The 21,160-nt window shown below is 37.2% G+C and overlaps 1 protein-coding gene and 1 pseudogene across 9 annotated transcripts in view; one reads left to right on the top strand and one right to left on the bottom strand.

Moving 5' to 3' along the window:
• The window catches only part of ATXN2 (ataxin 2), a 101,982-nt gene that overhangs the window by 38,828 nt on the left and 41,994 nt on the right, over window positions 1–21,160 (top strand). For all 9 annotated transcript variants that reach the window (XM_055549748.1, XM_055549739.1, XM_055549741.1 and 6 more), the window contains exons 6-9: window positions 15,563–15,687; window positions 17,868–17,959; window positions 18,721–18,918; window positions 20,367–20,545. In XM_055549748.1, coding sequence (XP_055405723.1) covers window positions 15,563–15,687; window positions 17,868–17,959; window positions 18,721–18,918; window positions 20,367–20,545 — 594 coding nt within the window. The remainder of the gene's footprint in view (window positions 1–15,562; window positions 15,688–17,867; window positions 17,960–18,720; window positions 18,919–20,366; window positions 20,546–21,160) is intronic.
• LOC129630278 (E3 SUMO-protein ligase NSE2-like) lies at window positions 1,166–15,343 on the bottom strand (annotated as a pseudogene).

Here is a 21,160-nt window from a genome sequence, read left to right as displayed (position 1 = left end):
TTTAGTCTTAAGAATGACTTTTGCTTGTCAGCTCCTTTGTTACAATAAGTAAAAAATAATAAATGAGAAAATTGGTTATCTTGAATTCTTCTAATTACTATTCTGTATTCCTTTCTTACCCAAACTTGTTGACTCTCATTTTCTGCTGGCTCTGCATCCCATTGTTGTCTTTTTTTTTTTTTTTAACCATTTATTTGGTTGTGTCAGATTTTAGTTGCAGGACATGGCTCCTTTCATTGTGGTACATGGGCTTCTCTCTAGTTGGGGCGTGTGGGCTCAGTAGTTGCAGTGTTTTGGGCTTAGTTGCCTGAAGCATGTAAAATCTTAGTTCCCTGACCGGGAATTAAACCTGGGCCACGGCAGTGAAAATGCCGAATCCTGACCACTGGACCACTAGGGAATTCCTGTGTTCTTTGCTAACTGTTCTTAACACATGTAGTCACTTATATACTCTCATAATATCAGCTGCCAACCACATACATGCCTCCTCTCGAGTGTCTCTACTTCCCTTATAGTGTGTTGTATTATATTTAGATGTTTCTGTCTCCTCCATTATGCTTTGAGTTCCTTGTGTGCTGTATGTTTTTCATCCTTGACGTCTAGTATAGTGTTCTGTCACATAGTATGGTCTCAATATAAATGTCTTTTGAATGAATGAAATTAGAGCCTTCACATATTTTTAAAGGAGCACTGTTTCATGCAAAGAACAGGAAACGTATAAATAGTCTTAATGTCTACAGCCAGGCAACGAATACTTTTTGTGCTCTGGAATGTATTCATTGCTGTGCTAATTGCTATAGACAGTACAAAGAAATTCATATTCTTGGTCCCTTTTGAGAACTTAGGGATGCTGTATACCTTTACACAGAGACTTTTACATTTAATTCTGTGGTATTTCCTAGGAAATTCACGTACTCCATGTGAATCCTAGCTCTGCTCTAGGCATTTTTAGAGTTGGAGATACCAAAGCATGTGAAAGAATTCAGGAAAAATGGAAAGTTGATAATCAAAGTTTTATTTAAAATTATAGAACACTTAAACAATATAGTAGGTTTGAATGTGTATTGGGACATAGAAAAATGCTTTCAAATATACTAAAACCTTTGATTTTTTACCCTAAAGTGTGCTACAAAGCCAGCCAAAGTACTTGGACAAGCATCACTCTCTACAGATGACTGGGGTAGGAGGTAGGCTGTGGAGTTGCCTGCAGGGGTTTCCTAGTTAGATTGGCAATGTTTTTCTTGTTGTGGCTCTCAGTTGCCCTTCTCAGCACCTCTTCCTGGCTGAGATCAGACATTCTCACATCTGTGTGGCTACAGCCAATTTTCAGGCAACAGGCCTTTTTCTTCCTTTTGTGCTTAGACTCTATCATGCCAGCAATGGCTTCTTCTTCGTAGGTGTGGCCACGTGCTTTATTTTTCACTGGTTTCTTCATTTCCAAGTGTGTAAATGGGGCAGATGAAGTCGGTCTGACTTTGAGTCACAATCATCTTCATCAGCTCCTTTTGTGCCATCATCCTGTCTGCTTGAAGACCATATTGCTTCTTTAGTTCTTTCAGCTGTTGTTTGAATTGTACAGATTTTTCATTATTTTGAAAGTCTACATCAGAATTCTTATTCTGTAAAGCCAAAAACAACTTCATTAATAATTTTAGATTGGATATTTTTTCTGGACATTCTTCTTTTACATGGTTTATTGTACAGCCTTTAAATAATGGTTTAGTTCCCGATCCATCATTGCAAATTCAACCATTGCTTTATCCATACTGTACTCACTACTCACTTAAGTATAAGTTTCCATGAGATCCAAAGGAACGCTAGAAGCTATCCTTTCCAAAGCTGATGCAGGATTGAAAGTTTTTCAAGGAGGAGAGTGCAGATTCTCCACTCCTGAAGGATATAAAACCAGTTGAACCTGAACTTGAAGTGGAATTACCCCTGCATCTTGAAATTATTACGTGGCTGCCCAATGTAGCTGCATCTGGTTGTGCCCAGACTTCCCACACCCAGACCCCAGCTCCATCCTTAATTCCCTTCCCATGTCAGAAAGTTGAAATTGGTGGCATTAAATCCCAAATAAAGTTCAGAGACATAAAGACTTGTGTCTGTCGTAGTAGTTGGAGTAATTCGGGTTGTGAATGGGTAATGAGAGAACAGTGAGAAATAAAATTGTCTGGATTATTTTATTCTGGTGTTGAACTGTTCTGTTTTCATGTGATCATCCTATGTGTCTGATAGGGTGAGGTCCTCTGAATAACAGTGGAATCTTTTCTGAAGTGCATGACATTAGGAATGCCACGTCAGTCCAGGAAGAGGCAGGTCCCAGAGCAGCATATGGCCTGCAAAGCCTTAGATTCTGAGGAATCCAATGTGTTTCAGATTCATTCATGTCTGGCACTCCAGTGTGGTGGGCTGGCCACACAGCCTTGCAGCTGAGTAGGCATCTTGGAGTAAGGAGTGCAGGAGGTTCTGTAGCTGAGCAGCAAGTGCTAACATTGGACAGGCAGGCAGGCAGCTCTAACACTGGGCAAGTGATGGGGATTGACAGCCTGCCTTTTTGGCAGGAGGGAGGATAGACCCTGTGGTAGGTAGGCAGGTGGGGTGATAGAGGCAAGTGTTCTTATGGCTGTCTAGGAAGCTGATTGTCTTGGGCCTATGGCCATTGGGAGTAGGTTTGTTTTTTGTTTTTAAGGAAGTAGGTTTTCTAAGTCAATCCGTGTTCTAATAGTCTTCTCTTAAAACTGTACCATTATAAGGTTTACTGCCTCAGCCTTGCTGTAGGCAAGTTAGAGAAGGATGTATTTATGCTGGGTCCAAGTAGTAAATGGAGATGAATCAGCATTTACTGAGGCCAGTATGGAGGTGGTACAGAGATTGAGATTAAAAAAGTTAAACAGGTATAGTGGAACAGGTGATGGAAAACTTAATACATAGGGTAGTTTGAGGTACATAATAGGGAAGTATTGCATGTTATTTCTTTGTATGTTTTTGGAGCATACACAAAGTATCTGCTGTATTCTTCATGTTTATAACTCTTCTATATTTATAACTCTTCTATATTCCTTGAAAGGAACCTACATCTGTTCTCCGTAGTGGCTGCACCAGTTACATTCCCAGCAACTGTGTAGGAGGGCTCCCTTTTCTGCACATCCTCTCCAGCGTTTTTTATTGGTAGACTTTTTGATGATGGCCGTTCTGACCAGTGTGAGGTGGTTGCTCATTATAGTTTTGATTTGCATTTCTCTAGTAATTAGTGATGTTCAGCATCTTTGCGTGCCTATTGGCCATCTGTATGTCTTCTTTGGGAAAATGCCTATTAAGATCTTCTGCCCATTTTTTGTTTGGTTATTTGTTTTTTTGATACTAAGTTGTGTTGAGCTACTTGTATATTTTGGAAATGCAGACCTTGTCAATCTCATTGCAAATTTCTCCCTTCCTAGGGGTTGTCTTTTCGTTCTGCTTGTGGTTTCCTTTGCTGTGCAAAAACTTAAAGGTTTGATTAGGTTCCATTTGTTTATTTTTGCTTTTATTTATATTGCCTTGGGAGACTGACCTAAGAAAAACGTTGCTATGATTTATGTTAGAATGTTTTGCCTGTGTTCTTTTCTAGGAGTTTTATGATGTTATGTCTTACATTTAGTTTTTGAGCCATTTTGAGTTTAATTTTGTGTATGGTGTGAGGGAGTGTTCTAACTTCATTGATTTACATGCAGCTGTCCAGCTTTCCCAATACCACTTGCTGAGGAGACCGGCTTTTCTTTGTTGTATAGTCTTGCCTCCTTTGTTGAAGATTAATTATCTATAGATGTGTGGATTTATTTCTGAGTTCTCTATCATGTTCCATGAATTTATAGGTCTCTTATTTGTGCCAGCAATCTCCTAGTAGGTAATTCAGACAAGTCCAGGACGTTTTCAGGAAGACCATTTACTTGATAGTATTGTGTGTAAGGCTAGAATACTCAGTTACTGTCTGGTTTTAGTTTTGTTTTTTCTCTTGGCCTGCACAGTCTCAATGGAATCTTATGAATAGCAAATATATTAAAACTAGTAATAAAGCCAGGCAATGAAAGAATGTGGATGAATTGTCTCCACCTTTAATTTCTGTTCCATCTGACTATAAATAGAAATTGTTGCTTTTTTTTTACCTGGATCAGGCCTCACAAAGAGTTTTAAGTGAGCATGTGCACTTGAACAGTTCTTCTAATTTATTAGAAAAGAACAGTCTGAATCTGTAAAATGTTTATCTGCCAAGGACACAGAATGGTGTTTGTATAGATGTTTAAGAATTGGAATTAGCTTTTTCTTAACCTATTTCCAAACACTTTTGTTATAGGCTTAAGAGTTAGTTGTTGTAAAAAGACTACTGTATTGCCTAATAGTATTGGAAATACAGTTCCCACATTTTGTTTTTTAATTCTTAAATATTTTTGAATTTACGTGAGATTTTTTTCTGCTACATTTTCTGCAAAAGCCCTTTCTTTCCCTTTTCCTTTCTCTTTAACTTTTGAGATGAAAACAGTACCTTTTATTTTTAAAAACTGCTCAAACAAAATTAGATGATTTCATTCTTTTGGACAGCACAAACTAAAGGTTCTGTTCACCCCTCAAAAGGGAGTTCTGAACCAGGAGCTTAATGGGGAAGCTGAAAACAAAGTGTTCACCTCTGGATATCACTGCACCAAGTGTATCTTTCTGTTGAGGTTTTTGTTAGAATTTATCTTCTCTGTTTTGGAGATAGTGTTATCTCTAATTGATTTCTATCAATTAGAAATGTAACATTCTGTGGCATCTAACACCTTGTTTTTTTAAATACAACAAGCCTCACAAAGTTGCCTTCCATTTTTCCCTTGTTCTTCTGTAAGTTACATTAACCTGGGTTTGCTATAGAATTTGGTGTGCATTTGGTCCAATGGAGTCTTGACTACTGATCTTCATTCAGATCTTTCAAAGGAATCTGGTTTGTAGGTTTAAATTTTTTTTCCCTAATAACTTGGTTGATATTTTGAAGTCAGATATCCATTTCAGTTCAACTTAATTTAGCTAATTTAATGTTTTAAGAAGATTACTTTTCAAATGTTAAATTCCTAATTATAGTGCCTTTTATGTTATATAATGGGCCTAGTAAAACTAAGGTGAAATATTTTCTTAAAAATATTTTGCCAGAGTTTTAACTAGGGAATCCCAATTTTTTCATGTCACAAGCAGTTTATTAGTAGGGAAAATAAGAACTACTACTTATTCATTTATGGCTACACTGAACAGCATGTGGGATTTTAATGCCCCAACCAGGGATTAATCCCATGCCCCTTACAGTGGAAGCCAGAGTCTTAACCACTGGACCACCAGGGAAGTCACCAGAACTTAATATTTAGTAGGATGTATTTTCTCTCAGGGATATTTATCTCATATCTCATATCATCATAGTATGATAAAATTTAATATTTCATTTTGTATAGGAAGAATATGAGGTTTCTTCATTATTGATGCAGTCTGGTACAAGCTGGTGCTGCCTAAATGAGCTACTGGGTTCAAGTGCTTTATTCAGACTTGTGATCTAGTATATTGTAGTATCGAAAGGATTTGTATGGTTGTTTATTGTGGAAGCCCTGTTGTCCTGTGCATGTTCTGAATGGTGTACTGATTGAGATGTCTGTCCTATTTTTTAGTCATATTCTAGGCTTTTCTGTTGGTCTCCTTCAGAGGAACAGAAACATAAATTAATTTGCAAATTATATTTTTAACAAGAACAGAACTTTGGTATTTGCTTTTCTGCATCAGTTTATTCTTTCCAGACTTTGGTCAAAGGGGTATCTGGGTCAGATCTCAGAAAAGAACAAAAGAAAATGCTTTGGGTGGTTTGGTTTGATTCTAACTAGAAAACCATAGAATCTCTTAAGATTTTTAATTAATTTTTTGCACAAGGAGTGATGTTTAGACTGAAAATAGATATAGTATATCTACTTTTCCTTGGAGTTGCTTGTTGCTCAGGAAAGAACTTTTTCAGGGGGTTACTGTGTTTCTTAGAGCTCATTACTGCTGCTTTTCCTCTCCTGTATTTGTACTTTTGAGGCTGATACCTTTGAGCTCTCTTGCCTACTTAAGCTGTTCTGATAGTCTCCACCTTGGTTCTCTTGCTAAAGCTTTACCGTTCCTTCTTCCTTGAGTGGTAAATTTTCTTTGAGTTATAGGACTCAGAAACTTATTATGAAGATCACAGTCAAAATAACTATTGCTCTAGGCTATATAGTTTTGTTGTCAGACATTTCATCCTGTGTTAAAAAATCTACAGTGACCACTGTTGCTTATAGAAGAAAGTTGAGATGCTATACCTTGGCATTCAGGGCCCTCCTCAATGAAACTTTTCTTTTTCAACCTCACCTCTCATTATTCCCCAATATTAATTTGCTTCTTGACCTAAGTGGCATTTTCTGCATGCTAGCCATTCATATCTTCATCTTTGAGCTCAGTTATCTCACTGCTGGATTTATTCTCCGCTCTGAATAAAGACTTTTCTTCCTAACTAGAATTTTAGATACTTCTTCAAGACCAAGCTCAAATCTCCTTTCCTCTTTGGAGTCTTCCGTGACCTTTCCTGCTCACTGTGGTTGTCTTTTTTATTGTCTATGTCAATGACTTCTATACTTTCTATTTTATTTTCAGCACAGAGTAGTTTGCACCCCCCTGTTCCCAAGGATGTCTCATGCTGAGTCCCACTTACAAAGTAGTGGTCGGGGAGGGGATTGGGAATTTATGCTAGAATCATATTTATTCAGCTTTTGCTGTCTGCTGAGATACCTATAAGAAATTGGATTTCATGGAGCACAGTAGGAGAATCAGTTGTCTTACATCATGTATTGAATATTCAGCTTTACAAAGTAGTGTATTTTGTCTCTCTCAAAGCTTTATAACTTTCTGGAGTTTAGAAATTATGTTTATAAAAAAAAAAAAGAAAGAAATTATGTTTATAGAACCTAGGGATGTGTATGCCCTGTTGTATCTTAGCATAATGCCTTACGGATCCATAGTAGGTACTCAACATATGCTTATTCTTTGAACTGATATTTTTGAAGTTTTATATATTTTTATACACACTACACCCAAACCAAAGAAAAACAAGTAGGTTTTGTTTTTCTTACACAGACATTAACTGGTAACTATCATTCATATCCAGGAAACTCAAGAAAGCAGTTATTCCTAGCCAAACTAAAAGCAACTTTCCTATAACATAACATATTCAGAGTATATTTTTCTGACAAAACGTTACTTCTAGTAGGCATTTTAATACCCTTTTGAAATACAGAAAACAAAATCCCAAGTTTTACTTTTAAACAAGGCCCAGATGATTCTGGTACAAGTGAGAAAAGTTGGAAGCACAGGTGAAGGAGTAAAGTATTAAAATATGCGTATGGGCTATTTTGAAAGTCTTTTAAAAAAATTAAGTTGGATTAGTTGCTCTATATGTTAGAAATGTATACATCAGTTCAGTTCAGTTGCTCAGTCATGTCTGACTCTTTGCGACCCCATGAATCGCAGCACGCCAGGCCTCCCTGTCCATCACCAACTCCCGGAGTTCACTCAGACTCAGGTCCATCGAGTCAGTGATGCCATCCAGCCATCTCATCCTCTGTCGTCCCCTTCTCCTCCTGCCCCCAATCCCTCCAGCATCAGAGTCTTTTCCAATGAGTCAACTCTTAGCATGAGGTGGCCAAAGTACTGGAGTTTCAGCTTTAGCATCATTCCTTCCAAAGAAATCCCAGGGCTGATCTCCTTCAGAATGGACTGGTTGGATCTCCTTGCAGTCCAAGGGACTCTCAAGAGTCTTATCCAGCACCACAGTTCAAAAGCATCAATTCTTCGGCGTTCAGCCTTCTTCACAGTCCAACTCTCACATCCATACATGACCACTGGAAAACCATAGCCTTGACTAGACGGACCTTTGTTGGCAAAGTAATGTCTCTGCTTTTGAATATGCTATCTAGGTTGGTCATAACTTTCCTTTCAAGGAGTAAGTGTCTTTTAATTTCATGGGTGTAGTCACCATCTGCAGTGATTTTGGAGCCCAAAAAATAAAGTCTGACATTGTTTGCACTGCTTCCCCATCTATTTCCCATGAAGTGATGGGACCGGATGCCATGATCTTTGTTTCCTGAATGTTGAGCTTTAAGCCAACTTTTTCACTCTCAACTTTCACTTTCATCACGAGGCTTTTTAGTTCCTCTTCACTTTTCTGCCATAAGGGTAGTATCATCTGCATATCTGAGGTTATTGATATTTCTCCCGGCAATCTTGATTCCAGCTTGTGCTTCTTCCGGCCCAACGTTTCTCTTGATGTACTCTGCATATAAGTTAAATAAGCAGGGTGACAATATACAGCCTTGATGTACTCCTTTTCCTATTTGCAACCAGTCTGTTGTTCCATGTCCAGTTCTAACTGTTGCTTCCTGACCTGCATACAGGTTTCTCAAGAGGCAGGTCAGGTGGTCTGGGATTCCCATCGCTTGAAGAATTTTCCACCGTTTATTGTGATCCACACAGTCAAAGGCTTTGGCATAGTGAATAAAGCAGAAATAGATGTTTTTCTGGAACTCTCTTGCTTTTTCCACGATCCAGCGGATGTTGGCAATTTGATCTCTGGTTCCTCTGCCTTTTCTAAAACCAGCTTGAACATCAGGAAGTTCATGGTTCACATATTGCTGAAGCCTGGCTTGGAGAATTTTGAGCATTACTTTACGAGTGCGTGAGATGAGTGCAATTGTGCGGTAGTTTGAGCATTCTTTGACATTGCCTTTCTTTGGGATTGGAATGAAAACTGGCCTTTTCCAGTCCTGTGGCCCCTGCTGAGTTTTCCAAATTTGCTGGCATATTGAGTGCAGCACTTTCACAGCATCATCTTTCAGGATTTGGAATAGCTCAACTGGAATTCCATCACCTCCACTAGCTTTGTTCGTAGTGATGCATCCTAAGGCCCACTTGACTTCACATTCCACGTGTCTGGCTCTAGGTGAGTGATAACACCATCGTGATTATCTGGGTCGTGAAGATCTTTTTTGTACAGTTCTTCTGTGTATTCCTGCCACAAATTTTTGGATTTAAATTTGTATCTGTGAAGAATAGTATGAAATCAACTTTGGTTCAATTTGAAATCACATGATTAAAAGATATCACACCTTAGAGATTCACAGATTTTTGTGTTGACCAGGGTAAAAATGAAGCCCTTTCTACTTTTGGGTCACAAAACTCATTTTGCTTGTTCAAGTGCCCTAAAGGCAAAGATATGATTAGGTAGTTCAGTTTGGAAAAATGACATTCTTTTCTACCAAGGTAAGAAATTATTTTAAGAATTATTCAGAATTTTGAATAAAATGCATGGTGCAGGTGTTTGGCCTGTTGTTCTTAGTTAATTTTGTTGTGTTTGTCCGTCCTGTTCTGCAGGGTGTTGTTAGGTGTTTGCTTGCCAATGTGTTCACCTTTATTGTTACGTCTCCATCTTATAGAAAGTCATGGTTTTGTCACTGTTGGCTTTTATTTTATTTGCCCAAAAGACTTGTGTCCTGCAGCATGTGGAATCTTAGGGGGTGCATGTCCCAACCAGAGATGGGACATGCAGCCCCTGCAGTGGAAACACAGTGTCCTAATCACTGACCTGTCAGGGAAGTCCCTCCGAAGATTAAAGCTTTTAAAGACAGGTGTTTGATTGAGGATTTTAGCTTCTGGGACAGGAACCGATTATAAGCATGGAAGGCTGTGTTGTCTGTTTGAGGTTGAGGGGGTGGGAAGTGTGCTGCAGAGACAGATCCTAGTTTCCTGTCCTGACCCTATCCCGTGTGAAGTCAGGATGGCCTTGTGTTTTGTTTCGAATGTTTTACAGTATTAGTTCTTCCTGATTCATTCTCTCCTTACGTTTCTTTTTAAAGTTGAGATTTAACTGACCTCAGTGGATTTAACTTCAAAGACTTGAATTTTGTGGTTCTTTAACTCCTGTCACATGGTGTATCAAATAAACCACTTCCAACATTTTAATTGTTAAATAGTTCTGCTTAATAGGCCCAAAATTATGATTAGAAAATAGTTGTGTATATTTAGAATGACATTATCCACTTCTGCATTTTTGTCTGATTTATAGGCAAGTGCTGTTGTGTGATTTATTATGCAATATAACTTGATATTTAGAACAGAGGGGTTATATACACTTGGAATGCGTTTACGTTTCACATAGTTTTATGACTTAGACCCTTATATCTTCAGATATTAGTTTGCAAATGGTAGATTTTGAAAAATTTATTTTCAGTTTCATCATTTGGAACGAACACTATTCCTGTGAAAATTTAGCTCTGTTACTTCAATACTGTTAATTTCCATCTTATTTTAGCAACCTGCTTTCATGACTTTGTCATCACTCGTAACTGCTTCTTTTCCAAAATCTACTACTCTTGACTATGGCCACCTTCACATTTACACCTACTTCTTCTTTTCTTGCCCCTCACAGGGTTCTCTGACCCTTCCCTGGCCTTCTATTTTTAAACTCTCTACTGCTTTAATTAGGAAAAGGAATGTGACTGGGAAAATACCTTTGTGGTGCCAGTTAGTTAGGAATGTAGAGTTTCTAGCTCTTGCCAGAGCTTAGGCTCTGCCAGACCCTTTTCTAACCTGTTTCTGCAACCTGATGATTATCCCCTGCAGTCATTACTCTGTGTACCTCATTTCCTTTATCCACAGCAGAATACTTTTTCTGTTTTTTCCTGCTTTTAAGAACACATAGCCAGTGTTCTTAACCTGGTTCCATGGATTCCCCATGGTTCATGAAGATTCAGAGCATTCATGAACTTGGATAGAAAAAAATAGTACATCTTTATTTTCATTAAATTTTTATTGAAATTTAGTGTTTCCTTCCATTATTAATGTAGACAACAAACCACTGCATTATCTGTGACTTCAGCACCTATAGAATTCAGTTAATTTCATACCATTTGTATAGATTTGAATATTTTTATGCTTATTACCTCTAAAATTATAGTAGGTATTAGATTTGCTGTTAGATCTTACTGTTTAATGCATCAGTAAAGAACCATATATATTAACTGTGGCACAGATTGGGTTTTTCAGATTTTGATAACTGCATTTCATTATATTGCATTACGACCCCATGGACTGTAGCCTGCCAGCCTCCTCTGTCCATGGGGATTCTCCAAACAAGAGTATTGGATTGGGTTGCCATGCCCTCCTCCAGAGGATCTTCCCAACTCAGGGATCAAACCCAGGTCTCCCACATTGTAGGTGGATTCTTTACCATCTGAGCCATCAGGGAAACATCATTATAATTGGTCTCCTGTGGTTTTCTATGTATTTTTTGCATTTAAATTTGTAAGCTCCCCATATGCTGAAGGGATCCATAGATCAAAGAATAAAGGTTAAGAATTCACTAATCTAGAGACTCCCTGTGTCCCATTTCTCTGCAGTCTTTTCTTTTTTCTCTCTCTTGCCTAGGACAGTGCCTCCACTTGTCACCTTGCTTTTGTTGTTCTGTTCCACACACCCTGAGCCCTTAGTGTGTTCACTATGCCCATCTTTTTTGTTTATCCTTTTCTTTAATACTGTGTTTTTTAATAGCTGTATAATAAAATACATGATTTAGTATGTATTCATAGTATAAATACTCATACAGAACAGAAGAATATAAAACAAAAATGTAATCTTCTTCTGGCCTCAAATTCCATTTCTCCTGGGGAAACCCTTGGATTTGTGTACAGTTCAGAAAAATATTATTTTTTATGTTACTCTAGTCTGTATTGGGCCTCCAAGGTGGCTCAGTGGTAAAGAATCCTCCTGCCAATGCAGCAGATGTAGGAGACGCAGGTTCGATCCCTGGGTCAAGAAGATCCCCTGGAGAAGGAAATGGCAACCCACTCCAGTATTCTTGTCTGGAAGATTTGTAGACAGAGAAGCCTGGTGGGCTACAGTCTATGGGGTCGCAAAGAGTTGGACACGACTTAGGACACATGCATGCTAATCTGTATTAGAATGCCTTTTGAAGTGAAAGTGTCGGTTGCTCAGTTGTGTCCAACTCTCTGGTCTCTTAGTTGCTAGGATAGCACCCACTGTAACTGATACTCTGTTGTGTATAGATTGGTCCATATAAAACTCATGGTATATGATGAGAAAATATGTTTTTAAAGTCGTTGAAAAAGGTCACAATATTAATAATTGATCTATCAGAACAATATCATTGAAATAAGTTTTTTATCTGAAATTTTAGTGTTTGAAGAAAAGCACTTTTAATTGAGAGATGACATGAGTAGCTGAGGATTTTGGTGAAGGCTTCTCTGAAAGCACATTTGAGGGCTTCTGATGTCAAGTCTGATAATGGTTTTTTAATCTCATCTAGTTTTATGTCATTTTGTAGTTTTAGTCAATTTAAATTTATTTTTTTTAGCTTAAAATAAGTGTTACTTTTTCACCACTTTTCTGGCCATTTAAAAATTCTCAGGCAACTTTGATTTTTTTTCAGAGTCATAATTGACTGAGATGGAGGGAAAAAGAGCTCATTTCCTGGGCATGGGGCTGAGGAACAGAGGCTGCACATTGGTTGAGACATTTCTTTCTGATCACCACCAGGTGGCACCACTGGCTCAGAAAAGGAAGGGAACGTTTGGAGGCAGGGACAGTATTATGCCCTTTCTCCCCTTTCCCTAAATTGGATTCCATCAGGCAGGGAATGAAGCACATCTTTGTCATCTTTTATTATCTCATCTGATCACTTTTATTCTTTTCTTTTTATGCCTGTAGTTCTTTCAGAAACAGGTTAACATTTTTCTCACAGTCACATTTTCTTGCATCCAGCTTTTTTAATGCTTTTGCTTCTTACCATAGAGGATAATGGGAAATTAATACACTATGACTTTATGGCATTGCAAAATTTGCACAATTTTAATTAAATTATATTTGCAGAAATCCTAGCACTAACATTGTACTGTTTCATACCAACAGTGGTTCTTTTCAAAAATCCAAATGCAGCTATTAATAAAATAACTATTCAGGACTTAATAGTAATAGATATTGGTAAGAATATAGAATGAATACCCAGGTCTGGCTTCCTTCTAACTAATGATAGAATGTTGACCCGAAATATGGTATTATTAATATGACCAGGCTTTATCCTGCCGTCTTGACACGATAGCCTCATTTTGCTGATTCTCCACTTTGTACATCTTACGCACATCTTTCCCTAAAATATTTACTCATGTTTATACAGAGACTTTTTCTTTGGGAGAAATTTTTGAATCAAGGAATATCATTCCTCACCAATACAAACATACTTTTGTGTTTTCCCTCCCACACCTTTTCTGTCCTGAAAGAAAAATGGGATGCTAAGAACCACTGTGTGAACAGTTAATTCATTTATAAGGTTGATTTAAGATAAAAATGTAGTATTTTTTTTTAAAGATAGGTAGTTTAATAATGGCCTCTTAATACGACCTAAATTGTAATTAGCAGAGTAAAACTTGGTTCAGTGAAGTTTTAGACTCTTGCTTTTTCACCTTGGTTCCCTCTTCAAGGATCCCTTGTGATTTTTGTTTAAAATAATACCAGTAGAAGTATATTTAAGCTGTTTCTATTGTATATTTCATTTTTTCAATTTGAGGACTGCTGACTCAGTCCTTAGTCTTTTCTAAATACTTTGACACACACAAACACCCTGCAATAACAATAAGTCCATTTATGTGGATCTGTTTCTGTTTCTTTTTTTTTTAAACCTTCTGTTGTTCTGGATTTTAATTTCTAGAATAAAAAAGTATTGTCTTTATTTCTGGGTTTCCATCTGCGTAAATGCCTTATTTATTTAAATATATGCTTTTCAACAACTAGTGTGATTAAAACATTAACAGGCTCTTAAATGAGAATTAATCCCCTTGCTGCTTGTATGACTGATTTGTGATTTCTACGTAGTCTTAGTTTTCTGTTCTAATTGTGTGAGAATTAAAATAGGGAATTTCAGCCACCTATTGTGAGTTATTGTTTGATGTTTTTCTTGGAGCATTTCACATTCTTGAAAATACTCTTAAGGCAAAATTAATTTTACCTAGAATTTGCATAACTTTAAGGTGACATAGAATAGAACTTCAAATTTGTAGGGTCTTTCAGTGACTTACAGCTGAGGATGGCATTGTGAAGATAATATCAGTCTGTTAGAACCCCTAAGAGAACTTCCCAAAATGCAGTCATCTTCCAATGAGTGCTGATCCCACTCTCAGCTGAGACCTGCTGCTCTAGGAATCCCCCTTGGCATGCTCTTGGCTTGTATAATTGCTGGCAGCAGGAGCCATGCTGCCTGATAGGGCTGGTAGCTAAGCCCATATGTGCAATTATGCTTTTATTATGTAGTGTGCGTGAACACACACCCACATGCACTTAACCACCCCTAGTTTGAGATGAGAGGAGGTAAGAGCTAGCTAGACTTAGAGTGCCATGCCGGCTCAAGTTTCTTATTTCACTATCGCCATGCCCATTGGGTAGCCACTGACATTGATAGAAACAGTACCAAATCAAAAATCCCCCTGGAATTGTCTCTTTTGAAGAAGACACAAGTGTTGATTTTTTTGACTGGGAGCCAGTACTCTGGCACAGCCAGGTCAGCAGAAGTATTACTCCACAGCCTTGTGTGGTGGGGGATACCCTTTAGGCCCAGACATCTAAATGTAAGCTTGTATCTCCAAAGCATTTTCTAACATTGTCATTGCCCAAGTAGACTTTTATTTAGCTGAGTCCTGACTTTGAACTGGAGAAACAGTTTCTTTGCTGGACAGCAGCCATGGGATAGATAGATCCTGCCAGTGAGCATACCGATGCCATGCCATGCTGCTTTCACAAGCTAGTGCTCCTCAGTAACATTAGCAGAAGAGGAGAGAGGATAGACAGGTGAGAAAGTGTTGACAGAAAGTCTAGGTAGGCCTTTCTGAGGACAGATAACACAGTGGGGCCTGAATTTTGTAACAGAGTGGCTATGGGGAAATAGGGTTCTGTGTGGAGATGGGTCACTTAGAATGACTTTTGTTATTAATGGCAAGGGTATGTTAGAATATTGACCCCTGCATGTGGACATGGATTTGGAAAGTTAAAAGATCTGCGTCTGTTTGGCTGCAGCAGCTCTGAGTGCATATCTAATGTGTCAATTAAACATGAGAGATCTTTAGATGAATTCATAGAAAATTTCTGGATCAATTCTGAAACACAAACTAATTATTTTTTAATATACTTAAATATATTTTTATGACTCGTGTGAATACATTATAACATTTCATGTGGCTTAAAATTATATGTGTAAAACATACCTTCCTTCAGTAGTCATCTACGATGCCACTTAGTGAACAAGTTAAGTGTTTTGAAGATAAAAGCATTAGAAGCATTACACAGCTGAAAGCATACTGTTAATGAATGCTGTTTTTTCTATATTAGAAAGTCACTTTTCATAATACTTTTTTTAGCATTTTTGTTGATAATTCATGTGTGTATTCTTGTAGCCCAGTGTCTGGTTGTATGATCTTTCATCCAAAACCATCCTTTGCAGATGCTTTTACTGACTCTGCTATCAGTGCTAAAGTGAATGGTGAACACAAAGAAAAGGACCTGGAGCCTTGGGATGCAGGTGAACTCACTACCAATGACGAACTGGAGGCTTTGGAAAATGATGTTGTAAGCAAAATCTTTTCAATTAGTAACAGTATGGTCCCGTGATACGGTATGACATCCTATCATTTGGTTTTAAGTATGCTGTTGTGACTGTATTTAAATAAGCTGTTTTATTGTGTAGAGACTTCACCCTAGGCAGTATATACAGAAAAATGTTTCTTGGGGATGCATATGAAGTATTTGTATGTCTTTAAAGTGAATCCTAATAAACAACTTAAAAATTTAGATTAGAAACCGTGGGAAACTAGAAACGCCTGCGTATTTAGTTTTGAATGTCCTGCAGAATAGGGCAGTCTGAGGAAAATGGTGACTTGTTTGTTGTCTTTAGCAAGAAGTGATGTAAAAGTGTGACTTTTAGGATTCTTGTCTGTCAAAGAGGTACTCATTATTAAGCTATATCATTAGGTTACATTAGAATTACAGCAAAAAGTAAGTTTCTTTATCTTAAAATTAGGAGGAAAAGGCTATTTCCAAAAGCCTCTTGACATATTATTTTTACTTTTCCCATAACACATCATCTGTAAATCAATGCTTAATAATGACTCTGTCATTAGGATTCTTTAAATTCTGTTTCTAAACTCTGGAGATACAAGCAAAGTTTCTTGCCAAAAATGAGTGTTTAGGCAATAAAATTTGAATGAGATGAATCTTTCATTGAATCTTACAGAGAAATCTTATTTAACAAACCTGTGTTTGATGTTAAAATCATTGTCCAGTTGTAAAACTGGAAATTCATAGACACCATACAATAGTTTCCAAACTTTTTAAAGAACCACATATTACTTAATGTGAAGTTTCTCAGGTTTTTGTAGCACATCACCTCTGGAGGATAAAGAGAAGCAAGCATTCTCTGTCTCTTTTTTTAAAATTGATAGTGAAGCAGTTGAATTGATAGACACCTTCTAGAGCACATTCTGGCAATGTTTTCAAAATTTAAAACATATAGTTTGGTTCAGCAATGCTATCTCTGTGAATGTATTCATAAGACATTCAAATAATTATATTAGGATGTTTTTCACAGCATTTTTTTCTAGTAGTGAAAAATAGGAAATATCCTTACTGTCCGTCAGTAGGACATGTGTAATTTATTATACCTCCATTCAGTTGAAGTAGTATATGTCCTCTTGAAAGAAAGGTGTTCTGGGAAGATACCTAGAACTTATTAAAAGAAAAAGCAAGCTGCAGAACAAGAAGATCCTATTTGAATGTCTGTAAAAGAGAGCTGATGATGATAATCACATTCTTACATATGCACAAAGAATGTCTGGAATTATGCCCAAGAAGTTGTTAATGGTGGTTATCTATACACACTGGGATTGGCAGTATTACTTTTCACTGGATATGTTTCTGCACACTTTAAATTTTTCACATGGAGCATATACTAAAAGAGCAGATTTTAAAGTTTCTATAGGTAACTGATTTCCTGCTCCCATATATTAGGCTGAAGTAGTTGATTGGTAGATTTGTATTACAGTTCTATCTGAAGCAGCACAGAAGGAGCCACAGTGGATGGGTGATTTTAGAGGCAAGGTTTTGTCCTGAAATTGCCATCAACATTGCTCAGATGATGCTGTGCTCTCTGCTGACATGGATAATGATTATGTGCTGTATTTTACTGCTTTTTATCAATTGGACCTGATGATCAGTTCACTCAAAGAGGTTTCAGGTAAAATACCTTGTAGAAAGATCACTGTAAGGAGTGGGAAAAGGAGAGAACCCTGATCTGAGATTGATAGTTTATGAAGTAACTAAAATGTTCTGAACTTAAAACATCTCAAATAACTGTTTCAAACACAATTGAACCTTGAACAACACAGGTTTGAACCATGCTGGTACATTTATACACTTAGGTTTTGCAATAGTAAATACTACAGTACTGCACGATTCAAGGTTGGTTGAATCTACAGGTTTTACACTTGTGCAGGGAGTTGGTACACCTGACACCCCACCCCCCGAATTGTTCAAAGTTCAGCTGTAGTTATTTACCAACTTGTAGAGGCTGATATGTAGAAGAGAAGTTTTTCCTTAAGACGTTTTTAAAGCAAATTTTTGCATATTTTTTACTTTTGCTAGGTTTTGCTTGAATAGTATGATAGATAATTGTTAATGTAGATCTTGATTATAACTGCATTAAAGAAGACAATATTTTGTTATTTTGAAAAATGAGTTTTGTTCTCTTCTAGTCTAATGGATGGGATCCCAACGATATGTTTCGATATAATGAAGAAAATTATGGTGTAGTGTCTACATACGATAGCAGTCTGTCTTCATATACGTAAGTTTTTAAAGCTTGCTTTTGTTTTAGTGCATTTGCCTTTGATTTGCAACCACTCCAGAATTCTTGCCTGAAAAATCCCAGGGACAAGGGAGCCTGGTGGTCTGCCATCTATGGGGTCGCACAGAGTCGGACACGACTGAAGCAACTTAGCAGCAGCAACAGCAGCAGCAGCTTAAATTATGTTGAATAAATGTTTCTGTTAGACTTTTTTTTTTAACTTGTTTTATTTTTTAATATTTATTTATTTGGCTGCTCAAAGTCTTAGTTGCAGCACTTGGGATCTAGTTCCCTGACCAGGGATCGAACCCAGGCCGCCTGCTTTGGGAGCATGGAGTCCTAGCCACTGGACCACCAGTGAAGTCCTCTGTTGGATTTTAAGTTAAACAATTATGTGACTATATATTATTGTTACTTCTTACACTGATAAACTCCCATTAAAATAGGGATTAAATGTAGCTTATTTATACTCTGATTTTTTTGTTCTAAATAAATTTTGTGTTTTTTTTGCACTGTAAAAACTAAATTGACAAATGCAGAGGTTATGGGGAAATGGGTAATTTAACCAGTTTTGGAAATGTTATATTACTCTAAGGAAAAAGGAATAAGAAAATTCAAATTTTGATTTATAAGTAGATGACTATAGCTCTTTTACAGTTTTTACCAGCATTTTAAACAAATGCCTTAATAGTTGATTGTGACAGATATGTAAACTGTTACTTTAAAATACACACTTTGCTTTTTCTTTTCATTTGTTTCAGGGTGCCCTTAGAAAGGGATAACTCAGAAGAATTTTTAAAACGAGAAGCAAGGGCAAACCAGTTAGCAGAAGAAATTGAATCAAGTGCCCAGTATAAAGCCCGGGTGGCCCTGGAAAATGATGATAGGAGTGAAGAAGAAAAATACACAGCAGTTCAGAGAAATTCCAGTGAACGTGAGGGCCACAACATAAACACTAGGTATTTAAAGGAAATCATGATGCAGTATTTTGGATACACAACTCAAGGTCTGTGTGAGAAGGTGTATTATTATTATTATATTTCATCTTCCTTTAACTTAGCTTAGGTAGAGAATGCAAATGGAGTTGGTTTCAGGTTCTGTTAGTAAAAAGATTATAGTACTCTTGGAAAATAGTTTCTGAACATCACTTCTGTGGAGCCAAGTGGTGGAAATACAGTGACGAGCAAGCCAAGGTCTGGAAGAGCTTGTTAAAGACAAATGAACAGGTTGGGGGAGGGGTGCATATAACATAATTACAGTTCAGTATGATTTCCTAGTTTAGAGGTGTGATCAGAGTACTAGGAATATGCAAGGGAAAAGGAACAAGCGTAACCTTGTGGGATCAGAGTATACCTAACAAATGAGGTGATGTTTTATGATAGGATAGTAGATCTGTCTGTCACTCACAGAAGCATAAAACAGGAATTCCTTGCATGGTGAAGACAGGTGAAAGAACTTGTCCAATTGAGGAAAAACCTTGTTTTGTATGTCTGGAATACAGGGTGTATGTTGACATTGCAGTGGTAGTAGCTGGTGATAGGAACCAAAGGAGTGAGACTCTGTGTGTGTCATGTTAAAGAGCACCTTGTAGGCAGGGTATGGGATGAACCAACTCTGGTGACATTGAGAACTGGCTGAGACATAGAGGCCAGTTATTGTATTGAAATAGTTCAAGTGTGAGAATGAGACCAGGACCAGTGATAGAAAGGTTAGAAAAACCAGGGGTGATCCTGAGTTTATTTGATAACTAAACAGATTGGTGGTTGTACCGGTATTAGAGACAGAAAACACCAAGCAAGCTTGAGGGGAGGTACAGTGAGTCCATTTGTGCAATTTATTGCATTCGAAGGGCTCACAGATCTTTCATGAATTTATTCATAAATATGTGTTGTGAGAACCACCTGCTACATACCCGGTAGAATAAGATACACATTCTGTCCTAAAGGCACTTGCAGTTTAGGAATCGTGATTTGAATTTAAGTGTTCAGTGAGAGATACTGAGACTGTGAGGCTGACAGTGTGGATTTGGGGGATTGATGTGAAAACCATGAAAAACTAATGAACAGCTACAAAGAGAAGAGATTGCAGAGAAAACCAAGGAAGAAGAGTTTCAAGAAGACAGATGATGATTGATAGAAACAGCCATAAGGAGATCAAGTAGGACAAGAATGAATGAATACATGTTTGTTTTATTTTGTCCTTAGGGGGAAAATCTGAGGGAAAAGAAAGGCCAGACCTAGAGCTTAGAGTAAAATGGAAGAATAAGGGTGTCTGGAAGTGAGGCCATTTGGTTTGTTTTTAACCTTTTAATAACAAGCGTTCCCTTCTGCCTAAATTGCTTTTAGATAAGTTTCATTGGTCTGGTATCTATTAGGATAAAATGATTTAGAGGATCTCTCATTTCCAGGGAAAATAAATATATTCCTCCTGGACAAAGAAATAGAGAAGTCATATCCTGGGGAAGTGGGCGTCAGAATTCACCACGTATGGGCCAGCCTGGATCGGGCTCCATGCCATCAAGATCCACCTCTCACACTTCAGATTTCAACCCGAATTCTGGTTCAGACCAAAGAGTAGTTAATGGAGGCAAGTATTTTGACCAAATTTGTCAATCTCATTGATCAAAGATATAATTTTCTGAATATTCACAGTTTTACTTAGTTGATAAGAGGATGCATACCTTTTAATGATTTCTGTGGAGTAGTTTTCAGTAAATATTTAAAATTTGCCTTTGTGGATATCAAATTAGTAAAATTGTAAAAATTAGTATGTTGTTGGCATATACAGAATTTAACATGATGAAATACTCATGTATTAAGGTAAAATGCTAAATTTAACCAAAGACATTCACTTGGCAAAAAAACACTCCACATATAAAGAAATTGGAAACTGGGTAGGTTCTCAATTTTAAAAACACTGGACGATAAAATTATTTAGACATAGTTTACATGGAAAATCCAAATCTGTGTGAAATGCTCAGTGGTTAATATAAATTCATTTTTATGAACTGTTTGTTTATATATTTATATTCTGCTTACTTCAAGAGGATTTGAGGTACCTTGCAGTACAAGACATGGCCAACAGTCATGTGAAGATGGTGGGGAAAAAGTGCTTAAAAAAATAAAAATTCAATATAAAGGCAGATATTATAGTTTAGTTTAACTAAAATATGCAAACTTGCATCTTTAGTAGGAAGATTTT

Source organism: Bubalus kerabau, chromosome 16 (assembly GCF_029407905.1).
Source record: "Bubalus kerabau isolate K-KA32 ecotype Philippines breed swamp buffalo chromosome 16, PCC_UOA_SB_1v2, whole genome shotgun sequence".
Taxonomy (NCBI): Eukaryota; Metazoa; Chordata; class Mammalia; order Artiodactyla; family Bovidae; genus Bubalus; species Bubalus kerabau.
The sequence above is the reverse complement of the archived record's forward strand: the minus strand, read 5'-3'. Positions and strand labels throughout refer to the sequence as shown.